Source organism: Zalophus californianus, chromosome 10 (genome assembly GCF_009762305.2).
Source record: "Zalophus californianus isolate mZalCal1 chromosome 10, mZalCal1.pri.v2, whole genome shotgun sequence".
In the NCBI taxonomy this organism is placed as follows: domain Eukaryota; kingdom Metazoa; phylum Chordata; class Mammalia; order Carnivora; family Otariidae; genus Zalophus; species Zalophus californianus.
Window position 1 is genome coordinate 78,362,339 of NC_045604.1, and position 18,488 is coordinate 78,380,826.

The following is an 18,488-nucleotide window of genomic DNA, read 5'->3' on the forward strand; positions in this document are numbered from 1 at the left end:
ATCTGCATGCAAATGAGCCAGGAGGGAACTCTTACAAGAAGTTTCAAGAGAACATAAAGGTAATGCTTGGCAGTTCTGTCTCCAGATGGCACAAAAGTGCCATTTGGAGAATTAGTCATTTCAGAACTGCCTTGTCAGCAGCTGAGCTTACGTGTTGGATCCGTAGGTATGCAGGCCCGTAGCCATGCCCACCCTCCCTGGAAGCCAGGCGGAAGAAGCCAGAGCGGGTGAGCCTGCACAGAGTCCCACACGCTCTGATGAGCAGCAGGTAGATCGTGCGGGGCCAGAACGTGAGCCTGTGCATGCAAGGGTGTCCTCGCTGAATGGAGCGAACTCAGTGAGATGCAGAGAAACCAGAATGCGCGTGGAGTGTTTATTCAGCGTTTCTGGGCTCGGCTCACACCCTGAATCACATTTTCCGCTCGTGCTCACCGCCACCCCACCCCTGGAGCGAGGGCCGACCCAAAGCCCTGTGCAGTGGTTTTCCCTGGGCCTTATTTCTCTTTAAAAATAGATAGGTACATAATAACAATAAAAGGAAGGACAACAAAAGGCCTTAGGAAGGGATTATATGGAATCTTTGAGAGCTTGTCTTGCCCAGGAGCCTTGGGGGAAGAAACGCCGTCGCCTTCTCTGGGAAGCTCGATCTGTTGCTCGTGCTTTCTCTCCGTGGTGGGGATCCTCTTCTGCGTCCCATTCTTTATGCCCTTCGGTTTTCTTTTGCTTTTGGTTTTTCCGTTCTCTTGCTGTATGTTCAGTTTGCAGCCCTGTTTTGTTTTGGCTTAACTTTAAAAACAAAAAAAGAACCTAACTTGAATCACATCGAAGAAAACATGTCTACCATCCTTCCCAGGGTCCAGAGTGCTTTCGGACTCATGGCTCAACACCTTGTCATCAGCACCTTCTGCTGATGCCTGGTCAACCCCAAAATCTGTACAAATAAGGTATTTGCTTTCCCATCGAGCTGCCCTCGGCCGCCTTGTCGATGCTTTCAGATTACCGGCGCTTAAAGCCCGGAGGATGTTTTCCACGGTGAGCACCAGTCTCAGCTGCTGTTCCTGTCCAGGCAAACTTGTCATGGGAAAGCAGATAGGCCATTTGTCTGTAATCTAATCAAGGATTTTGAAAAGCACCAAAAAAAGAAATTGCCACTTCAAAAATACACTGCACTGGGCGGAGCGTCCCCTGCCCTCCCGCTACCGTGGTTTCTCTCCGTGACCACCGTAGGGACACTCAGGATCCGAATGGCCCCTGTCTGGGTGCTAACTGAGCTCACAGGGAAGGAGCAGGAGAGACGAACCACAGTCTGAGGTTTTGTTTTGGTTTGGCAAGCTGAAAAGTTCCATAGAATTCCTTTTTGTTGTCGTTTTGTTTTGTTTTGTTTTGTTTTTTAATATCACAGTGAGTTCCCCCTTGGGTAAATGTACCAAATGTAGGCTCTGGAAATGGCCTGAAGTGATAAGCACACCCAAGCCCATTTCCTCCCTAAACATATATTTACTCATTGGGCAGGTGGTCCAAGACTCTCCCTTAACAGGGAGCCCACCCGGGCCACTTCCTGGCGCCATACTCTGCCCATTGATTCTGCACAAGCCCCTAATTGTTCTCTCACATCACAGGTCAGGGTAACCCTGGGCCCTGACAGATTTCTCCCCAGGCCTAGGGAAGACTGGATTTACCAGCTCCTGTGTCCCCAGAAGGAGGAAGTGGAGACAAGCTGTCCCCCCCCCCCCCCCCCAGAACCACCATCTCCCACCCAGATGTCCCTGGGCCTCTGTGCAGGACGGGAACAGAGTGTCCCGGGGCTAAGTGTACCCTTGTTCTTTCTCCCCCCCGCCCAGATGACCCCGTGACTATGGAACAGCCTCAGCCTCATCTTCCCAGCCAGTTGGTGATCATCAGCGACATGGACGCAGAGGCCAGGCCCAGCAAGAGCCTGGCAAGGAGCGCAGACACGGAGACAGTCAACCTGTCCCCCAGCCTCATCCCCGCCCAGCAGCCCACCATCTCCCTGCTCTGTGAGGACACTGCCGACACGCTAAGCGTGGAGTCGCTGACCCTCATCCCCCCCGTCGACCCCCATAGCCTCCGCACCCTCACCAGCATCCCCGCGCAGCTAGGCGAGGAGGCCGCACACCCGGAGCCAACGGGCCCCGCCGAGCACTGAGCGGGCGCCGAGTGGCCTCCCTTTGTGTGTGTGGGCCTGCTGGCAGGGACCCAGTACAGCTGACTCAGAGACACATCGGGAGCACCCACTGTCCCCGCGGCCCCAGGAACCACGGCTGCCATCTCTTCTCGTGCTCCTTCACTCTGTTTGAATTCCCCGCTTCACTTTGCACCTCTTGGAGAGCAGGCTGGACCTGGGGGAGACACCCCAGTGAGCCCAGATGACCAGGCAGCTGCCTCCGGGAGGAGGGCAGCGTCCTGGTCTCTGAGCCTGATGACCCTGGGGTGGCAGGACCCCCGCCCCCTCTCTTCATCAGCCAGCCACCCCGGTCTGGGAGCTCCTCGGCCACCACGCCCAGTGTGCCCGGAACAACTGGACCAAGTCACTTTGGGTAGAAATTTGTAGAGAAACAAACTTGGATAAGCATCTCCTTTGGATATTTATTTCCGCTTTTGGCAGCAGATAAAAAGCATTTATTTAAAAAGCATCTATTTAAAAAAAATAATAAGTCCAAAAAAAGAATCCTCAGCCCTTAAGGTTTGACGTCATGTTAAAAGTATAATATTACTGTTAAGATTTCATTTTCATTTTCATTTTCATTTTCCCTCGAACTTCCCAGCGTTGTGTTCTAAAGCTCTCCGTCTGGCTTTCCCTGTTTCCTTCTCTACCACTCGCTAACTCTGCGAGCCTGTGAAATGATAAGTACCTTCCTGGAAAGTTTAGCTTATTTTTTAAACAAAGATAAGGGAGATACATGTATTCTCAGGTACACCCAGAGCTGAGAGGGCCAAAAGTTTCTCTGTCGCGGTAGCCAAGGCACCTTGCCTTGTTTCCTGAAAAAAACTTCCCAGGAAAGGGGCTGATGCAGCCAGCTCCCCACTCAGGACCCATCCTTCATCTCTCTGGACTGAAACCAGTCAGGACGGCTTCCCAGCATCACCTTCAGTTCTTACCACCTCTCTTTGTCTAGAGAGAACCATCTGGGACCGCGCAGACCCCGGCCCCGTGGCCATGATGGAAAGAGGAGGCCCCAGAGGCCGTCTTCCATGTGGCCTGCGCCCGTCTACGTGTGTGCACGCTGCCATGCAGGGCGATGCCCAAGGGCCAGGTCCCGCCCGCCACAGGGACACGTCCCGTCTCGACCAGTTGTCCTGGGAGCTCAGGTGTGCCGCTCTCCTTCTCGGCTGCCGCTGCCGACACAAGCTGATTTTTCAAATGGAAACTCCCCAGTTGCTTCTCCATTTGTGCCGGGCGCACGCGGGCCGGTTCTCCGACGTATCTCATCGTGCACCTGCGCCGTTCTTGTCTGCGTAGCCGGGCCCAACCCGGTGACCTTCGCCTCTCCCGGGTCGGCGCCAAAACCTTCCACACTTTCCTCCTCGTGTGCCCGCCCACAGTGCGAGCACATCCGGGCCCGGGGACCGTCGGCCTGTTCAAGGACCACAGGCCTCATGGCCTCCCTCACCCTGCGGTGGCAGCAGAACCCGCCAAGGAGGGCCGTGGCGCCCGTGGGGACGGGGCTCTCCACCAGGAGAAACCCTCTGCTTAGCTGTGCCCGCCCCGCTTCAATGGGGAAGAGACCCAGCCCCGAGAAGGAGGCGTGCCGGCAGAAATTCCAGGGGCCTTGGCAGGAGGGATGAGCCGTGACCATCCGCAGAGCCCCACAGCAAGGAGAGGCAGGTGGGATGGAAGAAGGGGTCAGGTGGTCCCTGACGAGAAAGGGCATGTCATCAGCCACAGAGGCCTGCAGCCGGCCACCCATCCTACTGGATCCTTTGCTTGGATAGAAGAGCGGGCTGGCGCTCTGGTTTTGCAGGGACTCTGGGGCAGCAGAAATGACGGAAGGCAAGTAACTTCCCAGCCCGGTGGCATTATTGTAAAGAACAGGCCCCCCTCCAGGACCACCGGCCTGCCCTCTGAAATCCAGTGGCTCCCAGCGGCTCCACAGCCACCAAGCACTGAAGGAGTTGGGGACAGCACGGTGGGAGGTCCTGCGGCAGCATTGCCGAGACCCGGAGGGTGGAGTCAAACGAAACGTGCCACCTGCCGAGGGCAGGCATGCCCCGGAGGTGGGCTTGCAGCGTGGGTCCTGCGGCTTGCCCCAGCAGGACGCCTTGGGGCGTGGGGTGGGGACTTCGTTAACCAGGGGCCCCCTGTCACCTTGCGTGCGGGTGAGGAGGATGCATGCGTCCTTGTATGAGGAGGTCTGGGGTCTGCAGGAGGCAGGCAGCCATCTTGGCTCTGATGAAGGACCTGCCTTGCTAGGTCTTGACCATCATGGTGGCCGCGGGCACGCTGTGTCTTGGGGAGCACCCCGCAAACCTAACAGCAGGGGCTCTCCGAGGCAGGCCAGCCCAGACAGGGAGTGCCGGGACTCTGGGGCCGGGCAGAGAGAGGTAGAGCCACGAGTCCTTGCAGAGCAGGAGTGGGGACCGTGCCCTCCTGGACTCAGATTTCTGGGGCCAAGCTCGGCAAGCCCACGCGGCCTACCATCTGTCTCCACGTCCCACCCTCCTCAAGTCCATTGGGCCCATTGGGTTTGCGAAGTCAGGGGCAGGGTTGGCCGCATGAACCCTCAGACCTCAGCTTTGAACGTTGTGTGGAGAAGCATATGTCCTTACAGTGTAGGGGCTCGCACGAGCGAGGGCACCTCTCGCTGAAGGTCAGATGGGGTGAGGCCAGGAGCTCTCCAGCACCAGCCCCAAAGCCCGAGCAAGGATGTGGGGCAGAGACGCCATCCCAGGGAGGGGCAGGAGGAGGGCGTCCACCACTGCAGGCCTTCCCTGCTCCCTTTCCTCCGCCCAGCCTGTCTGTTCCCTGCTCTCTGCAGAAGGCAGCTCCCCCCACCCCCAGCCCCTGCATTAGCAAACCCCCCCCCCAGGCGGGAGTGAAGAGACCTACCTCGTTAAAGACATACACTAGATTTCTCTAAGGTCTCACGATGCACTGTTAGAAATAAAGGCACGGCGTGAACGGATTCTCATCTTTTTCTCTAGACGCAATAAATAAGAAATACTTAATGTAGTCATGTTGACATTGGGCATAAACTATCAGGGTTCCTTATGTTCGTTCCCCCTGAGGTGAAAATAGGTAAATAATTCTTGTCCCAAGGAGGAGCAGGGGTTAGGAAGCCCTCACGCTTCTGGGCTAAGGGACCATTCCAGGGAAGTACCCGCTCTCGCCAGCGTGACTCATGTTCTGCGGGCACTGAACACGAGGGTGGAAATGAAAACTGGAACTTCCTGGTAAATTTGAACTTGGCAATAAAAGAAAGTTACCAGGAATGTGGGTGCTGCTCCGTGGCACTGTGGTAGGGAGGCCGTGGCCCAGCAACGGGAAGGTTCTCTGCAGCCTCACCCCATGGTCCGTTGCGGCGGCAGGGCCTCTACCTGCGCGCACCGTGGGCCAGGTATCCATCGGCTCCTGGGAGGGGCCGGGGCCGGGCTGGGAGAGCCCAGGGGCGGCTGGCTGCGCTCAGAAGGTGCCCCATGCCTACCGAGGTGCAGGGGGCTCTCCGTCCAAGCCTCAGGTTCTGCACCTGCGGAATGGGGCCTGGCACAGGAGGGCCGGGGACAGGGAGCCTCGGCATCATTGCTTACACGTGCCGCTGGGCCAGGGGAAGTGGGAAGGGCTCGCCGCCAGGGACAGAGTCCGGTGAAGTCTGTCCTGGGTGGGCACCATTCCAGAACACATTGACAAGCACCTGCGTGAGCTCCGGAAATCCCTGGAAATGGGTTCACAGGTTCTCCAGCTTAAACCTGGCCCAGAAACAGGCAGGACCTTCTGGGCCTTGAGGTAAAACCTGAACTGAGTCCAGAACATAAACGGGATGCTGGCCTCGTGCCAGGAGTTGCGTTTATGGCAGAAGGTGGAGGCCGCTGCGGAGGGTGGGGCTCAGTTCCTCGGAAGCCTGCCCACAAGGCATGGGGGTGCTGCCTCACCCATCCCCAGAGTAGCCCTGCTTTGCGGGCACGTGGGCATGCACAGGTTTCGGTGACTTCACTTTAGAAAAAGGAACTTGCTGGAAGGATCCTCCGGGAGAAGGGGGAAGACAGGCCTCACAGGGGGCAGAACTGGGGACAACGGGTGTTGGGGGCTCCCTCCAGAGGGGGTTCTGGGCCAGCCAAGGGCCAGGCCCCTGGGTTGTGGGGACAGGCACCGGGAGTGAGGGGCGAAGGGCAGGGGCCGGCAACACAGATGAGGAAACGGAGGCCCCGTGGGGCTCAGCAACCTTCCCAAGGGCCCTGGAGTGCAAGTCCAGGCCTGTGTGCTTCGTGCTGCCCACGCCATCTGAGACCTTGGCTGCTGGGCCGAGTGTCCTTGGGCTGTTCGCAGGAAGAAGGAAGTGAAGCCGTAGTTCTCAGGTGAACGGATGCTGGAACCATCTGGAACGCTTGTCCACAATCACAGCCATCCCCTTCCCCAGAGCTAGTCCCCGAGACCCTGAGATATGGTCTGGTTGAAGGCCCCCCGCGCGGTGCTTGTGGCCCCAGAGGGGTGGCTCTTTCCTCTTCTGCCTCCCGGCTCTTCGAGAAATGTCAGCTTCTCCTCACGGGGCAGAATTTGGAGCCAGACTCTGGCACTCAGCAGCCTTGCGGCCATGGCCACGGCCAGGTCACCTGCCTGTGCTTGGGTCTCCATGTCTGCAAAGTAAGGACAGGACTGAGCCTTCCTCGAGGGTCGTGAGGCCGGAGGGAGTCACACAGGCAAAGGGCTCAGCTCAGGGCAGGGGGCTGGGGAGCTCTGGGCATGACACCCTCTGTGACGGCTTCCCCCGCCCCCTTCCCAGCCCAGGCTCAAACCTGGGAAAGGCCTTGGGCTTGCTTGGTGGCCTGGGACGAGTCACTTTGCTCTCCCAGTCCCTGGTTCCCGTCTGTAAGGCAGGCTGGGAAGCACCCACGCCAGGCTCAGGGGCTTCACCCGGAGCACTGTGTGCCCTCACAGTGCAAGAAGGGGCCACCTAGTGCCTGGCAGGAGTCCGCCAGGAGCTGAGGCCTGCGGGGGTCTGCCCTGGTGCAGGTGCCTGGCCGGCCTGTCCCTGCATCTTCTGATGGCACCTGGAAGGTGGAGGAGCAGGTGAGCTCCTCCAGGCGGGCAGCATCCTGCCAGCGAATGACCTTGGGTCCCATGCTCAGGGAAGATGGCTTCCCGGCGACCGCCTGCTGGAAACCCCCTTCCCCTCCTGTCCTGACACCTCGTGGCCCTTGAGAGCGGTGGGAAAAAACCCTATCTGAAGCGCCTCTCTCCTAAGGAAGAGAGGTCTGAATCACCCAGACGGGAACACGTGGGGCTTCCCAGGAATTTACTCGAAGGTGCAAGAGGGGGGCAGCAGGAGGCCCCCCCTGCCCTCCAGGCACCTCACCCACCCCAGAACCTGAGCGCTGTGGCCCTTAGCCCACCCTGCTCCTGGGCCCCACGCCACCTGGCTCAGCCTGCTTTCCCTCCAGACGGTGCCTGCCTCAACATACCTGAGCTATCACTCCCTCGACTCTTGACTGACCTTATAAATTCAATGTGCTGAAAAAGGGGGAGACTTTATCACTGGAAACCAAAACACAAAACCAGCCCCACTTGCTGTGTGTGTTTCCCAGGGCCACCGTAACAAATGACCACAAACCACGCGGCTCAAAATAACACAAATGTGTTCCCACCGCTCTGGAGACCAGAGGTCTGAGATCAAGGGGTCGGTGGGCCGGTTTCCTCTGGGGGCTCAGAGGGAGCATCCGTTCCCCACCTCCCTCCTGGCTTCTGGTGTTGCTGGCCATCCTGGCATGTGGCCGCCTCACTCCGGTCTCTGCGCGTGTCTTCACGCGGTCCTTCCTCCCTCTGTCCCCCGATGTAGACCTCCCTTCTCTTAGAAGGATGCCAGTCATTGGATTTGGGACCCCGTCTGATCCAGGATGATCTCACCTAGAGATCCTTAACTTCATTACATCTCCAAAGACCCTATTTCCAAACAAGCTCACATTCCCAGGTGCTGGGGGTGGGGACGGGGACATATCTTTTGGGGGCGGGGGAGAGTCACCATTCAACCCACTATATTTGCCAGAAATTAAAGATTCTGTACAAGTACGTACAATACACGTTAAGTCTGCACCACCTCCCATTACTGGCCATGGGCTCCGGGCCCAAGGCCTGCCCTGTCTCTCTAATCGGGAGACCAGCGAGTGTTCCAGACCTGTGAGCACCCAACCGAGACTTCCTGTCTCACAGGATCGGAAGGACTGATCCAAGAGAAGCAGCAGCTCAGTCTGGGACTCCGTTTTGGAAGTGTGTGTCCTTGGACGCCTTAAAATCTCCAGGCCACCAGCTGGGGACGCTGCTGTGGCACACACATCGTAGGTCACAGGTGGTGCCAGGTTTTTGGGTTGGTTTTTTGTGTTTTTGTGGTTTGTTTTTTTTTTTTTTTTCCATCTTCCTTCTCCATTAGACTCACCTAAAGGCAAGGCTTGTGTCTTATTTGACCCAGCCTCCCCGAGGCTGGGTATAGGACCCGGCATGCTGTGGGCTGTCTCTGAATGTGTGTTGGATGGATGGATGGAGCCATTCTTGGACATAGTCCCAAATTCCCAAAGCCCCAGTTCCCTTCATGTGTCTGTGCCCATCGCTCCAGCCTCGAAGCTCATCCTGTTTGTCTTCGGTCTGGTGTCTTCCAGCCCTTCCCAAGGGCAGCCAGAGACCTCTGAAAGAATCTGCCAGGGCCCATCGACAAGGACAGGAGCAGTTGAGGGCTGTAGTTTGCCGCCATTAGAAACTGTGTCCCCCCCACCCTCCCCAGGTGTCCAAGCTGGAACAGCTGCTGCTGATACATCCCTGCCTCCAACGGAGCCTCACGCAGGACCGAGTGGCTTCAGAGCCAGCAGACCAGGTTCAGGTCCCTGCACCGTTACTCCTCAGCCACTCGGCCTTGAGCGCGTGGGTAAACCGGGACCAGCCCTGGCAGGGGCCTCGGTGGTATGGTGGGGACAAGTAAGCTGAGCACCCGACACCCGGCCTGGCCTGGGGGCACCTTGCTGGAAGTCCTCAGCAGCAGCCTGGCTAGAGGCAAGGAGGGGCTTTGTAAAGTACCCGATGGCCAGGCCCCTCTCCGGTGCCTCGAGCCAGCGCCTCTGGGGTGGGGCTGAGCCATGGAGTCCTTGTACGGCCCGCAGCTGACCGAAGGGCAGTCGAGATGAGAACGAGCCTTGGTCACGCTCCATCCCTCACTGCAGCCACATCCGGAAGACCGAGCCCTTTCCCGGGACAGGCCCCGTGCACCCACCTTCCTTCCCGGCGACCCTCCCCCACCTGGGCACCTGCAGCAGCTACACCCCCGGCCACCCCAGCACTGCACGCTTGTCACCTGCCAGAGCCTGTTTCCCAACGTCAGCCCCCTGCTCTCTTCTACCAGCTTCCACCGGTTTCCTTCCTGGCACTTGTCACACCTCCAATTACTTTTGTTTAATATATTCCAAATCCCGTTGTTTTCAGCTTGAAGAATGCTGAGAGCAGAGCAAAGACGAGGCTGTGGGTGCCAGCTGGTGTTGCAGGTGGCGATCCCAGCACGCAGGAGTGGGAGCAGGGACAGCGCCCTGGCGCCCAGGGCCCCCTGTGGGACCCCCCCCATGGAACCTCCCAGAACCACCTCGTGACTGCCTCGGAGAGCACAGGAGGTCAGGCGCCTACCACGGACTCTCCCCGGTGGTTGAGGTGAGAAGGGCCTGGCCTCCCCCAGCTGCCCTGCCTGGGGCCCCATGTAGCCCCCACCCAGGTCGGCCAGCCCTCCTTCGGACAGAAGATGGGAGACCCTGCAGGCCCTTGAGGGCGGGAGCCAGCGGGGCAGGGGGCCTGGCGTCAGAGGCAGCTGCGGGGGGTGCTGCTGGGCCCCGGCTCCCCCCACCAGACCCCCACCTCCCTACCCCCCGGCTGCACCCACTGGCTCCCCGCCCAGTGCAGCCCACCAGCAGCTTCCGGGCCGCCTGAGCAGGCTTTTAAAGAGAAATTGAGCCAACGTCTTCAAAGTGGAGATCTCCTATAAATAGCTGGATTGATGGCTTCTCTCTAAAAATCAAATCTGGGGACCATGGGCCCACATTCCTCGTGGGGACCGCCACTCAGAAATGCATGTGGACTGGCCGCTGGGCAGCTCTCCCAGCAGACAGACACATGGACAGGCGGGTGGGCAGGCCGTTCCTTTCCAGCCCTCCCACCTGCACAAAAGGTACAAGAGACAACTTCTCCGGCGTCCGTCTCCTCATCTGGAAAATGGGTCTGATAAGGGTAACTCAGCCTGCGAGGGTCCCCTGGGTTGCCTGTCCCCACGGACTCCTCCAGCGAGGGTAGAAACCACCTGGCTAGTTCATTCCACCCACTACTCGTGCCGAGGTCCCACTCTGCCGGGCTGGCTTCTGGGCCAGGCTGGCTTCTGGGCCAGGCTGGGCTCAGCACAGACAGGTGATGGTGAGAAAGAAGGACAGAAAGGCAGGAGCGCACCCTGACGGGAGCCTGGGCCCAGGGCACCCAAGGCCCCCAAGCCTGTTCCGGGAGCTTAGCCTGGCTGCTGGGAGCAGTGGCAAGCATAGGAGGGTTCAAAGCCAAGAAGTGACAGATGGGACTCATTGCAAGAGATGCCTGGACCTGCAGGGGAGGGACGGTTGGGAGGGGCCCACCGCAGCACGGAGGGGTCACGAGAGAAGTGGGCGACCCATGACTTATTTAGGAGGTAAAACCAGCAGCCCACTACCTTCTTCCTCCTCCATTCCTTCCTTCTTTGATGTGTTCGATTTTTTGTCTTTTTCTCTATTGCACCGATTGCCAAAGGATTGCATCGCTTTGGTGACACTCTGGCAAAGTACACAAAAATAGGATTTTCCATAGTTCCCACATGGTCAACCCTTGGCGGGGAACCCTCTGCTGGCAGATTCCCTTCCAGTCTTTTTTCTCTGCCTTACGTAGCAGTTGAAATAATACAGTGGGTGTAACTTCGTGTCCTGCTTTTGACACTCGGCCCCCCTGGTCTCAGCAACACCCCTGTGTTCCTGGAAGCTCCGTTTCCAAAGAATGTCAAAGGTCCGCTGCAGGGATGTGTCCCTCGGGGTTAGCTGTCACCCATGGGTGGACATGGAAGTTGTTGGCACTTCTATTATTTTGAACCACCCTGCAGTGAACAACCTGATACATAAACCTTTGTCCACATTGTATATTATCAGTCCCTGGGACAGGTTCTGAGCCTGGCGATTACCCATCTGGTAGAAACAGAAATCACTTTAAGGCTCTGGCTACAAGTTATCAGATGGCTTTCCGGAAAGGCCAGAGCATTGGCGCCCCCACGAGCCACCTGCCATTTCTCTCCCAGCATCCCCAGCACGGAGCATTGTCGGTTTTAAAATCCTTCCCATTTGCCAGCGCAGCTCAGAACTCGCCTCCTCTGCAGAGCTTCCTCAGATTTCTCCTCTCCATCCTCCACATTCCTGTGGCTGGTCCCTGCCCTCTCTCCACTTGCTCCTAGCCCATCCCAGCTGTGGTTGACTTTGGTCCTACCATTTGCAGCCGGGGGTAGAACCTCCTCTGAGGCAGATGAGCCGCCCACCCGTCCAGCTTCCCAGCCCCAATGAGCCGGTCCATTTTGAGCATCTATAAGGTGCTGAGAAGCTCCCCCAGCAACCTATACGGTCAGCATGATGCTCTTCTACAGAGAAGCAACTGAGACCCAGCCCAGAGAGGCTGAGTGACTTACCCAAGGTCACACAGCTGCGGAGTGGCATTGCGGGCGCTAGAATAGCAACCTAACCCCCGATTCCTGGACACGGCATATGAGCCAACCCCAGCTAAGCGATTTACGTGCCCGAGCTCAGTTTATCCTCCCCAAACCCTAGCACACTGGTGCTAGTATTATCCCCATTTTACAGATGAGGAATCCGAGGCTCAAAATCACCCAGCTTAGAAGTGGTGGAGCCTAGAGTCCTTGAGGCTCCCGGTCACACGCTTTGCCTCTAATAGAGCAAGGCCAGTAGTCACCACCCCACGCCTCCCCAGGGCCCGAGTGGGGCCCTAGCCTGCTCCAGCTGCCTTGGCAGAGGGAACACCCCCGCCCTTCACCTGCCCAGAGAATTCACAGGAACTGCCTAGAGCATGTCCTATATCACTGTTTTCTCTTGAACCCGCTTATCTCCCTCGCTTTATCAACTCTGGGCTTCGTGCCAGTCTGCCCAGGTAGGAACAGTCCTTTGGGGGTAGCTCCTGCCAAAATACCTGGGAACTGGACCCTGCCCTTGGTGGCATCTGTCACCGAGAAGAGGTGACTGCAGAGCCCCCCTGCCCCCCGGCCCCTTCCTGGGAGGCCCTAGTGGACAGGGAGGCAAATTTCATTTTCCCCGTCACTGGAACATTTATTTAGCACACATTGATTGGGCACCTACTGTGTACCAGGCAATGTACTAGGCACTGGGGAGACAGCCGGGAACAAGTCAGACAAAACTCCATGCCCCCGCGGCAGCTGAGCTCCCGGCAGAGGACGGCAGTCAATATAGAAAATAAGCACATAAATCCCCAGTGACCAGCAAGTGCAGAGTGCCCGAGAAAGCACAGAGAGAGCTGAGGAAGGAGGGCCGGGCCAGCCAGGGAGGAGAGGAAGGGACTGCAGCTCCAAACAGAGATCGGGGAAGGTTATGCCGAGGAGGGAGAAAGATTGAAGGAGGTAGGAAAGGGATGTCTGGGTGGTAAGAGGCAGAGGGAAAGGCCAGTGCAAAGGCCCTGGGGCCCATTGGAGGGACTGTGGCTCCAAAAGCAGCTTTCTGTGTGACCAAGAGCTGGTGCCTTCCCATCTCTGAGCCTCAGTTTCTCCTCCTGGCAAATGCAAGCTCAGAGACGCGTTCTTCCCAAAGTGCCTACGGGCAGACTCCACGCTCTGCCGAGGGGAGGGCTGGCGAGTGGCTGGGGCCCCCATTGGTGCTGACACAACCACCCTCTTTTTGGAATGCCGCGGGAGGGTGAGTGAACAGGTTTCCTTGGTCTCTGACTCCAGGGAGTGGCTCCTGGAAGGCATCTCCCTGTCCCTGGAACCTCTGGGCAGGACTGTCCCAGGCTGTCCCTGAGGGGGCCCCCACAAGCCCCAGGGGCCACCCACCACGGGATCCAGCACAGGCCGGGACTCTGCGGGCTCTGGAGCCGCTCACCCCTCCGCCCCCGATGCTTCCCATCCATGCGGGGGCGTTGCCGAGAGACCCGCTGGGAAGCACACCCTGGAGGCTGAGCCCAGACCAACATGTGCCATCTTCATCCTCATTCTGTTCACCCTCTCCTTCATCATCAGTGTCTGGGCCACTAGCCTGTACCGAGCACCGCCTCCGAATCGGGCCTTGTGCTAAGCGCACCGTCACAATCCATCCCATGTCACCTCTCAGCCCTGTGCCGTAGGCACTATGATCTCCTGTCTTCCAGATAAGGAAACTGAGGCACGGAGAGATTAGGAGACTTGCCCAAGGTCACAGATCTGGGAGACGAGGCTGGGACTGATTCCTACCCCGACGGGCCTACCCCAATACCTGCACCTTGCCCCCAGCCCAGGGGGAAGCTCTCCGCCCAGGCCCTGCCCTCCAGGGATAGGCGCCCCTCGAGTACATCTGCTCCTGGAGTCTGCAGGGGTGGATGGTTGCACTAACTTCCCCTCCACCTGTCCCGGGGTGCTTGCCCTCGGTGCAGGGGGCTTGGCCCTGTTTCCCAGAGGAGGCAGCCCTTTTCCCACACTGCACCTGTGGAGCGCCAAGGAGAGGGGGCGGCCGGGGAGGTTGGGGCTTCCTCCAGCCCAGCCCCCAGCTCCTGCGAGGGCTCTCCACAACCCCTCCAGGGCTTCCCATGCAGGAGAGATGCCTTGGGGGGGTCTCACGTGACCTCAGAGCACAGGGTACAGAGTCACCCCCTTCTGCACTCCCTTTTGGTCCGTCAGATAAAGGAAAAAGAAAGTCTCCACGGACTGCTTCTCCCATCTTTAACGGCCTTTTTTTTTTTTTTTAATTTTGACAGAGAGAGACAGCGAGAGAGGGAACACAAGCAGGGGGAGTGGGAGAGGGAGAAGCAGGCTCCCCACTGAGCAAGGAGCCTGATGCGGGGCTCAATCCCAGGACCCGGGATCACGACCGGAGCCAAGGGCAGGCACTTAACCGACTGAGCCACCCAGGCGTCCCTTTAACAGCCTTTTAAACATTTGCTGATCTCCCCTTTTTGAAAAAGAAAGAAGCACCCCCCCTTTACTTTCGACAGTCCACCTCTGAAGCCAGAAGTGACTATTTTCTTTGATTTTCACTGTACTTACACTTCCTCGAGACGTGTGGTCAGCCAGACTAGCATTCCACTTGGTGCGATCTCGTGAAATGTCCTTTTCCATTACAACTGCTTTCGCAAAGTGTTGGGTTTAAAGTGAATTTGTTCACCACAACAGGATCGCCCCTCATACATGTCAGCATGGCTGCCCTCACGAAGACCAGAGACAGGTGCTGGTGAGCACGTGGAGGAAGGGGACCCCGGTGCCCCGTGGTGGGGAGGCAAGCCGGTGCAGGCACTGCGGAGAAGAATATGGCGCATCGTCAAAACATGAAAAAGACAACTACCCATAGGATCCAGCAATCCCACTTCTGGGTGTTTATCCAAAGAGAAGGGAATCGCTGTGTCCGAGTGCTATCTGCATCCCCGGGTTCATTGTAGCATCATTCACAAGACACGGGAGCAGCCCGAGTGACCCCAGTGGGTCAACGGGTAAAGAAAATGTGGTATCTACACCCGGCCATAAAAAAAAAAAGAAAAAAAGAAAAAGAAGGAACTCCTCCATTTGTGACAACGCAGATGAACCGTGAGAGTCTTGTGCTCAGCGAGAGAAGTCAGACAGAGCAAGACAAATACCGTGTGATCTCACTTATACGTGGAACTTTGAAAAGGAAAGAGAACGCATAGAAACGAGATCAGGTTCGTGGCTGCTGGGGGGAAAAAAGGGAGACCACCCCGGCTCAGCCCAGGAGGGGAGGAGGGGTGTGGGGCCGTGGAAACCCAGACAGGGTGGAGGGCACCCAGCTGAAAGCAAGAGGAGCTGGGCGTCCTGCTTCTCCGTGGAACATCCTGGAGGTGCACGTGGCCGTGAGACCCACGCGAGCTTGAGGGAGCTTCCCGGGGCAGCTCTGTGTGTCAGCTCGGAGGCGACAGGTGGCACCTGCTCACATTCCACGAGCCACAGCAAGGCCCAGGAGCACACTGACCCACACCCGGGAGGAGAGGAGAACCAGGCATGTCTCCCACACCCCAGGGGACCCCCAGGCCTGAGCAGCCTGCTACCCAGATGGACAGATGCCAATCCAGGGCTCCCGGGGTTGGGCGGGGCCCAGGGACCACCGAAGATGCAGAAGGGCATCCCTCCCTCCGGGTCGGCACCGCCTGGGGAAAGGGACAGAACGAGGAGCAAGCACAAGACAAGAGTCCTTGGAAGAGCTACCCCGAAAGGGACTGCATTTGCACCAGAAGAGGCCAGTAAAGTGCCAAGAGAAAGTCTCTGCCAGCAGCAGGACTGGGTATGAAATTGCCAGCTGTTGGCACATCTGGGGCGTGACCCCAGTTCCAGTTAGCCCCACAGCGGCCCCACTGCCCAGCCCTGCTCCGAGCGTTTTGCACGCAGTGCTCCTTCTCTCCTCCCGAGCCTATGAGGAGCCCCGCTGTTCCCCCGTGTCACCGAGGAGGAAGCCGAGGCCCAGAGAGGCTGGCGTAAGGACACCCACAGGACCTCTCACTCCAGCCACAGCCCACCGCGTGCACGGATGGGCAAGCCGAGGGCCGGAGAGGGACGGTCACTAGCCTGAGGGCCCCTGAGCTGCTCAGGGTGGAGTAGGGCCCGGGTCCCAGTCCTTCTGACTTCAGAGCCCAGGATCTCGCCCCCTGACCACACGTCCTCCCTGGCCCAGGGAATGGGCCAGCCCGGGGAGTGGCCGTGATGGGCAGGACCTCGCCCTTGTCTTTGAAGGAAATCTCCGGGCAGCCCATTCCTAGAAGGAAGGACCACACCCTGTGTTTACCTGCTGGGCACCCGGGCCAGTGGATCCTGGCAGGTCCTGCCACGTGTCCGCTTCTGGGGAGGGAGGGGGTGGTCAGGTGGCCTCGGGCAGGACTCCTATGGCTGGCACCCAGGAGGTGGGTGGAGCAGGAGGTGCAGAACCCAGGGCCCCGTTCCCCCCTCCCCGCCACACCAGGCAGAGCTCCTTCTGCCCTTCTGTGCCTCAGTGTCCCCATCTGATTCAAGGGCCCAGCCATACTTCCTTCCTGGAATTGTGCAAATCACACGAAGTCCAGCATGGGGCTGGCAGGGCTGTTTCAAGGAACCCAGGCTTTATCCCAGGTGGCTATGGGAAGCCCTGCGGGGAGGGCGGTTAGAGGGATAAGCTCAAAAGAAAGAAAAGGAAATCCCCAGGACCCAGCAAGAAAGAAGGAATTCAAGGTGAACTGCACATGACGTAAGGTGGGCTCTCCTTCTGCCCATCTGACACCCGGGGACCTGGCCGTTGGAACAGAATGTGCAGGGGGGGGGCGGGAACAGGGGACCAGCACGAAGGCAGGACCCTGAAGAACACCCCCTTCCATGAAAGGGGCCTTCACTTTGCCCACCGGCCTGGGGACGCAGCCACACGCGAGGGAAGGAGTCTCCGGTGAGAAACTGCAAGTCCAGGACAGGAAGGGCAGGGGTGGGGCGGGGCAGGCAGTCCAGGGCCCAGATCGGCAGTGCCCCACTTTGCTGCCATCTCAAGCCAAGGCAGCAGCAGTAGGAAAACCCGTCTCCCCCTTGTGAAGCCCCTGGACCAGCAGCCAAAGCAGATTCGGCCGGCCCCGGTGGGGGGAGACTTCCCATCCTGAGAGTAGCGCACACCCCGAATGTCCCTGCAGATGAGCTCACGCGGACTCAGCACCGGAGAAATCCCACCCGGCAGGACCCTCACCAGGGGGTCTCTATCTGCCATCCACCGGGGGCTGTCCATCCGAAGCCACGGGACGTTGCTGCGTTGCTGCGGCTGCCGCCCCCACCTTCCCTGACTACCCCTCCCCAATCCTGGGAAACCTGCACTTCTCCCAAATGCCTCATGGGAATGTGGGGTTTTTTCTGAGGCTTTGACGGAAGGGCTGAGTTTTTCCGGCTGGGTCCAGGGGATGAGGAGACAGTGGGAACCCTGAAAGTCTCTGGAAGTTCTCCAAGAGCTGGAGGGAAGGTGCTGGCCTTCCTGGGGGGTTGCGGCGGGGTGGGGGGGAGGGCGGGGAGGGAACATGCAGGTCTGGGGGTCTTACCTAGCCTCGAGGGATGGTTGGCCTTCATGAGGCCAGTCTCCAGGAGCTGAGCATGAAGAAGCCTATGATGGGCCCGGGGACACGGGGGGCCAACCAGGTCCCTGCCCTCAGGTGTCACAGTCTGGGGCAAGGCTGATCCAGACACGGCTTACCTTTCCATGCAGCATGGGGCTCTCCAGCTTTTGCAGAGCAGGGGTCCCTGGTCCAGCGGAGGCGGGGGGAGGGCATGGCTCAAGAAGGGACGGCGGCCTCAGCTTTCCTGTTCCTAGGGAGGGGGCAAGGACATCCCCCCTCCTGGGCCCTGGGAGGACTACAGACAGCGGCGGGGAGCACGGCCCACAGAAGGGTTGCTGGGCTTACTATTAATGAATGAATGGCCCGCCCAGCTGATGAGTCGCCTGAATGAGCCACCGTGATTGATCGCACTCAGTGAATGGACTGATGAGAAAAGTGAAGCCATGAATGAAAGGCACAGCCCGGCCAGCCCGCGCCCCCCCCGCCCCCCCGCCCTGGCCCGCGGGAGGGAAGGCCAGGCCGGCCCTGAGTCAGAAGGAGGTCAGAGGCCAGGCGATGACTCGCCAGGGCGCATGGCACACACCGTGACTCCCCACTTAATCACTCCCACCACGGATAACACACCAAGGGGCCGAGCAGTATTATCCCTGGGTCACGGGCCCCGGGAAGGCGGCCTCGGGGCTTTCAACTCACTGTGCCCCTCCCACCCCCTCCTGGGCCTGGCGGATAATGAATCAGGGCTTTTCGGGAGAACTCTGTATCAACTCCAGCCGGCCGTGGGCCCGGGCCGCTGGGGAGCTTAGAGATCCCGGGGCGGGGGGGGGGGGGGGGCAGGCGGGCAGAGCAGGGGTGGTCCTCCTGTCCTCTGTGCTCGGGCTGAGCTTTGGGGGACTGGGATCCCACCTTGCAGCCAGCCCCACTCACCACAATAAATAATAGCAGTGACCACGAACATTTACGGAGCCAGGCGCACCGCGCCAAGGGCACCACCGTTCCTCTCCTCTAGTCCTCTTGCCTC

The 18,488-nt window shown here is 58.9% G+C and overlaps 1 protein-coding gene and 1 long non-coding RNA gene across 13 annotated transcripts in view; one reads left to right on the plus strand and one right to left on the minus strand.

Annotated features, from left to right (window-relative positions):
- The window catches only part of CLEC16A (C-type lectin domain containing 16A), a 200,952-nt gene extending 195,559 nt beyond the window's left edge, over window positions 1-5,393 (plus strand). For 9 of the 11 annotated variants that reach the window (XM_027610767.2, XM_027610772.2, XM_027610770.2 and 6 more), the window contains one exon: window positions 1,842-5,393. In XM_027610767.2, the coding sequence (XP_027466568.1) occupies window positions 1,842-2,167 (326 nt within the window). In that variant the 3' untranslated portion in view covers window positions 2,168-5,393. The remainder of the gene's footprint in view (window positions 1-1,841) is intronic. The other 2 variants (XR_003522964.2, XM_027610778.2) reach the window with 2 other exon arrangements.
- Window positions 42-17,900, minus strand: LOC113932164. 2 transcript variants are annotated; one of them, XR_003522967.2, is made up of 3 exons: window positions 17,608-17,900; window positions 14,457-14,702; window positions 42-786 (listed from the first exon to the last, which is right to left on the minus strand). It is a non-coding gene; the product is annotated as an uncharacterized LOC113932164 (long non-coding RNA). The 2 variants fall into 2 exon arrangements; XR_003522966.2 differs by lacking the exon at window positions 42-786 and adding an exon at window positions 7,265-8,077.
- Between the last annotated feature and the right edge of the window lie 588 nt (window positions 17,901-18,488).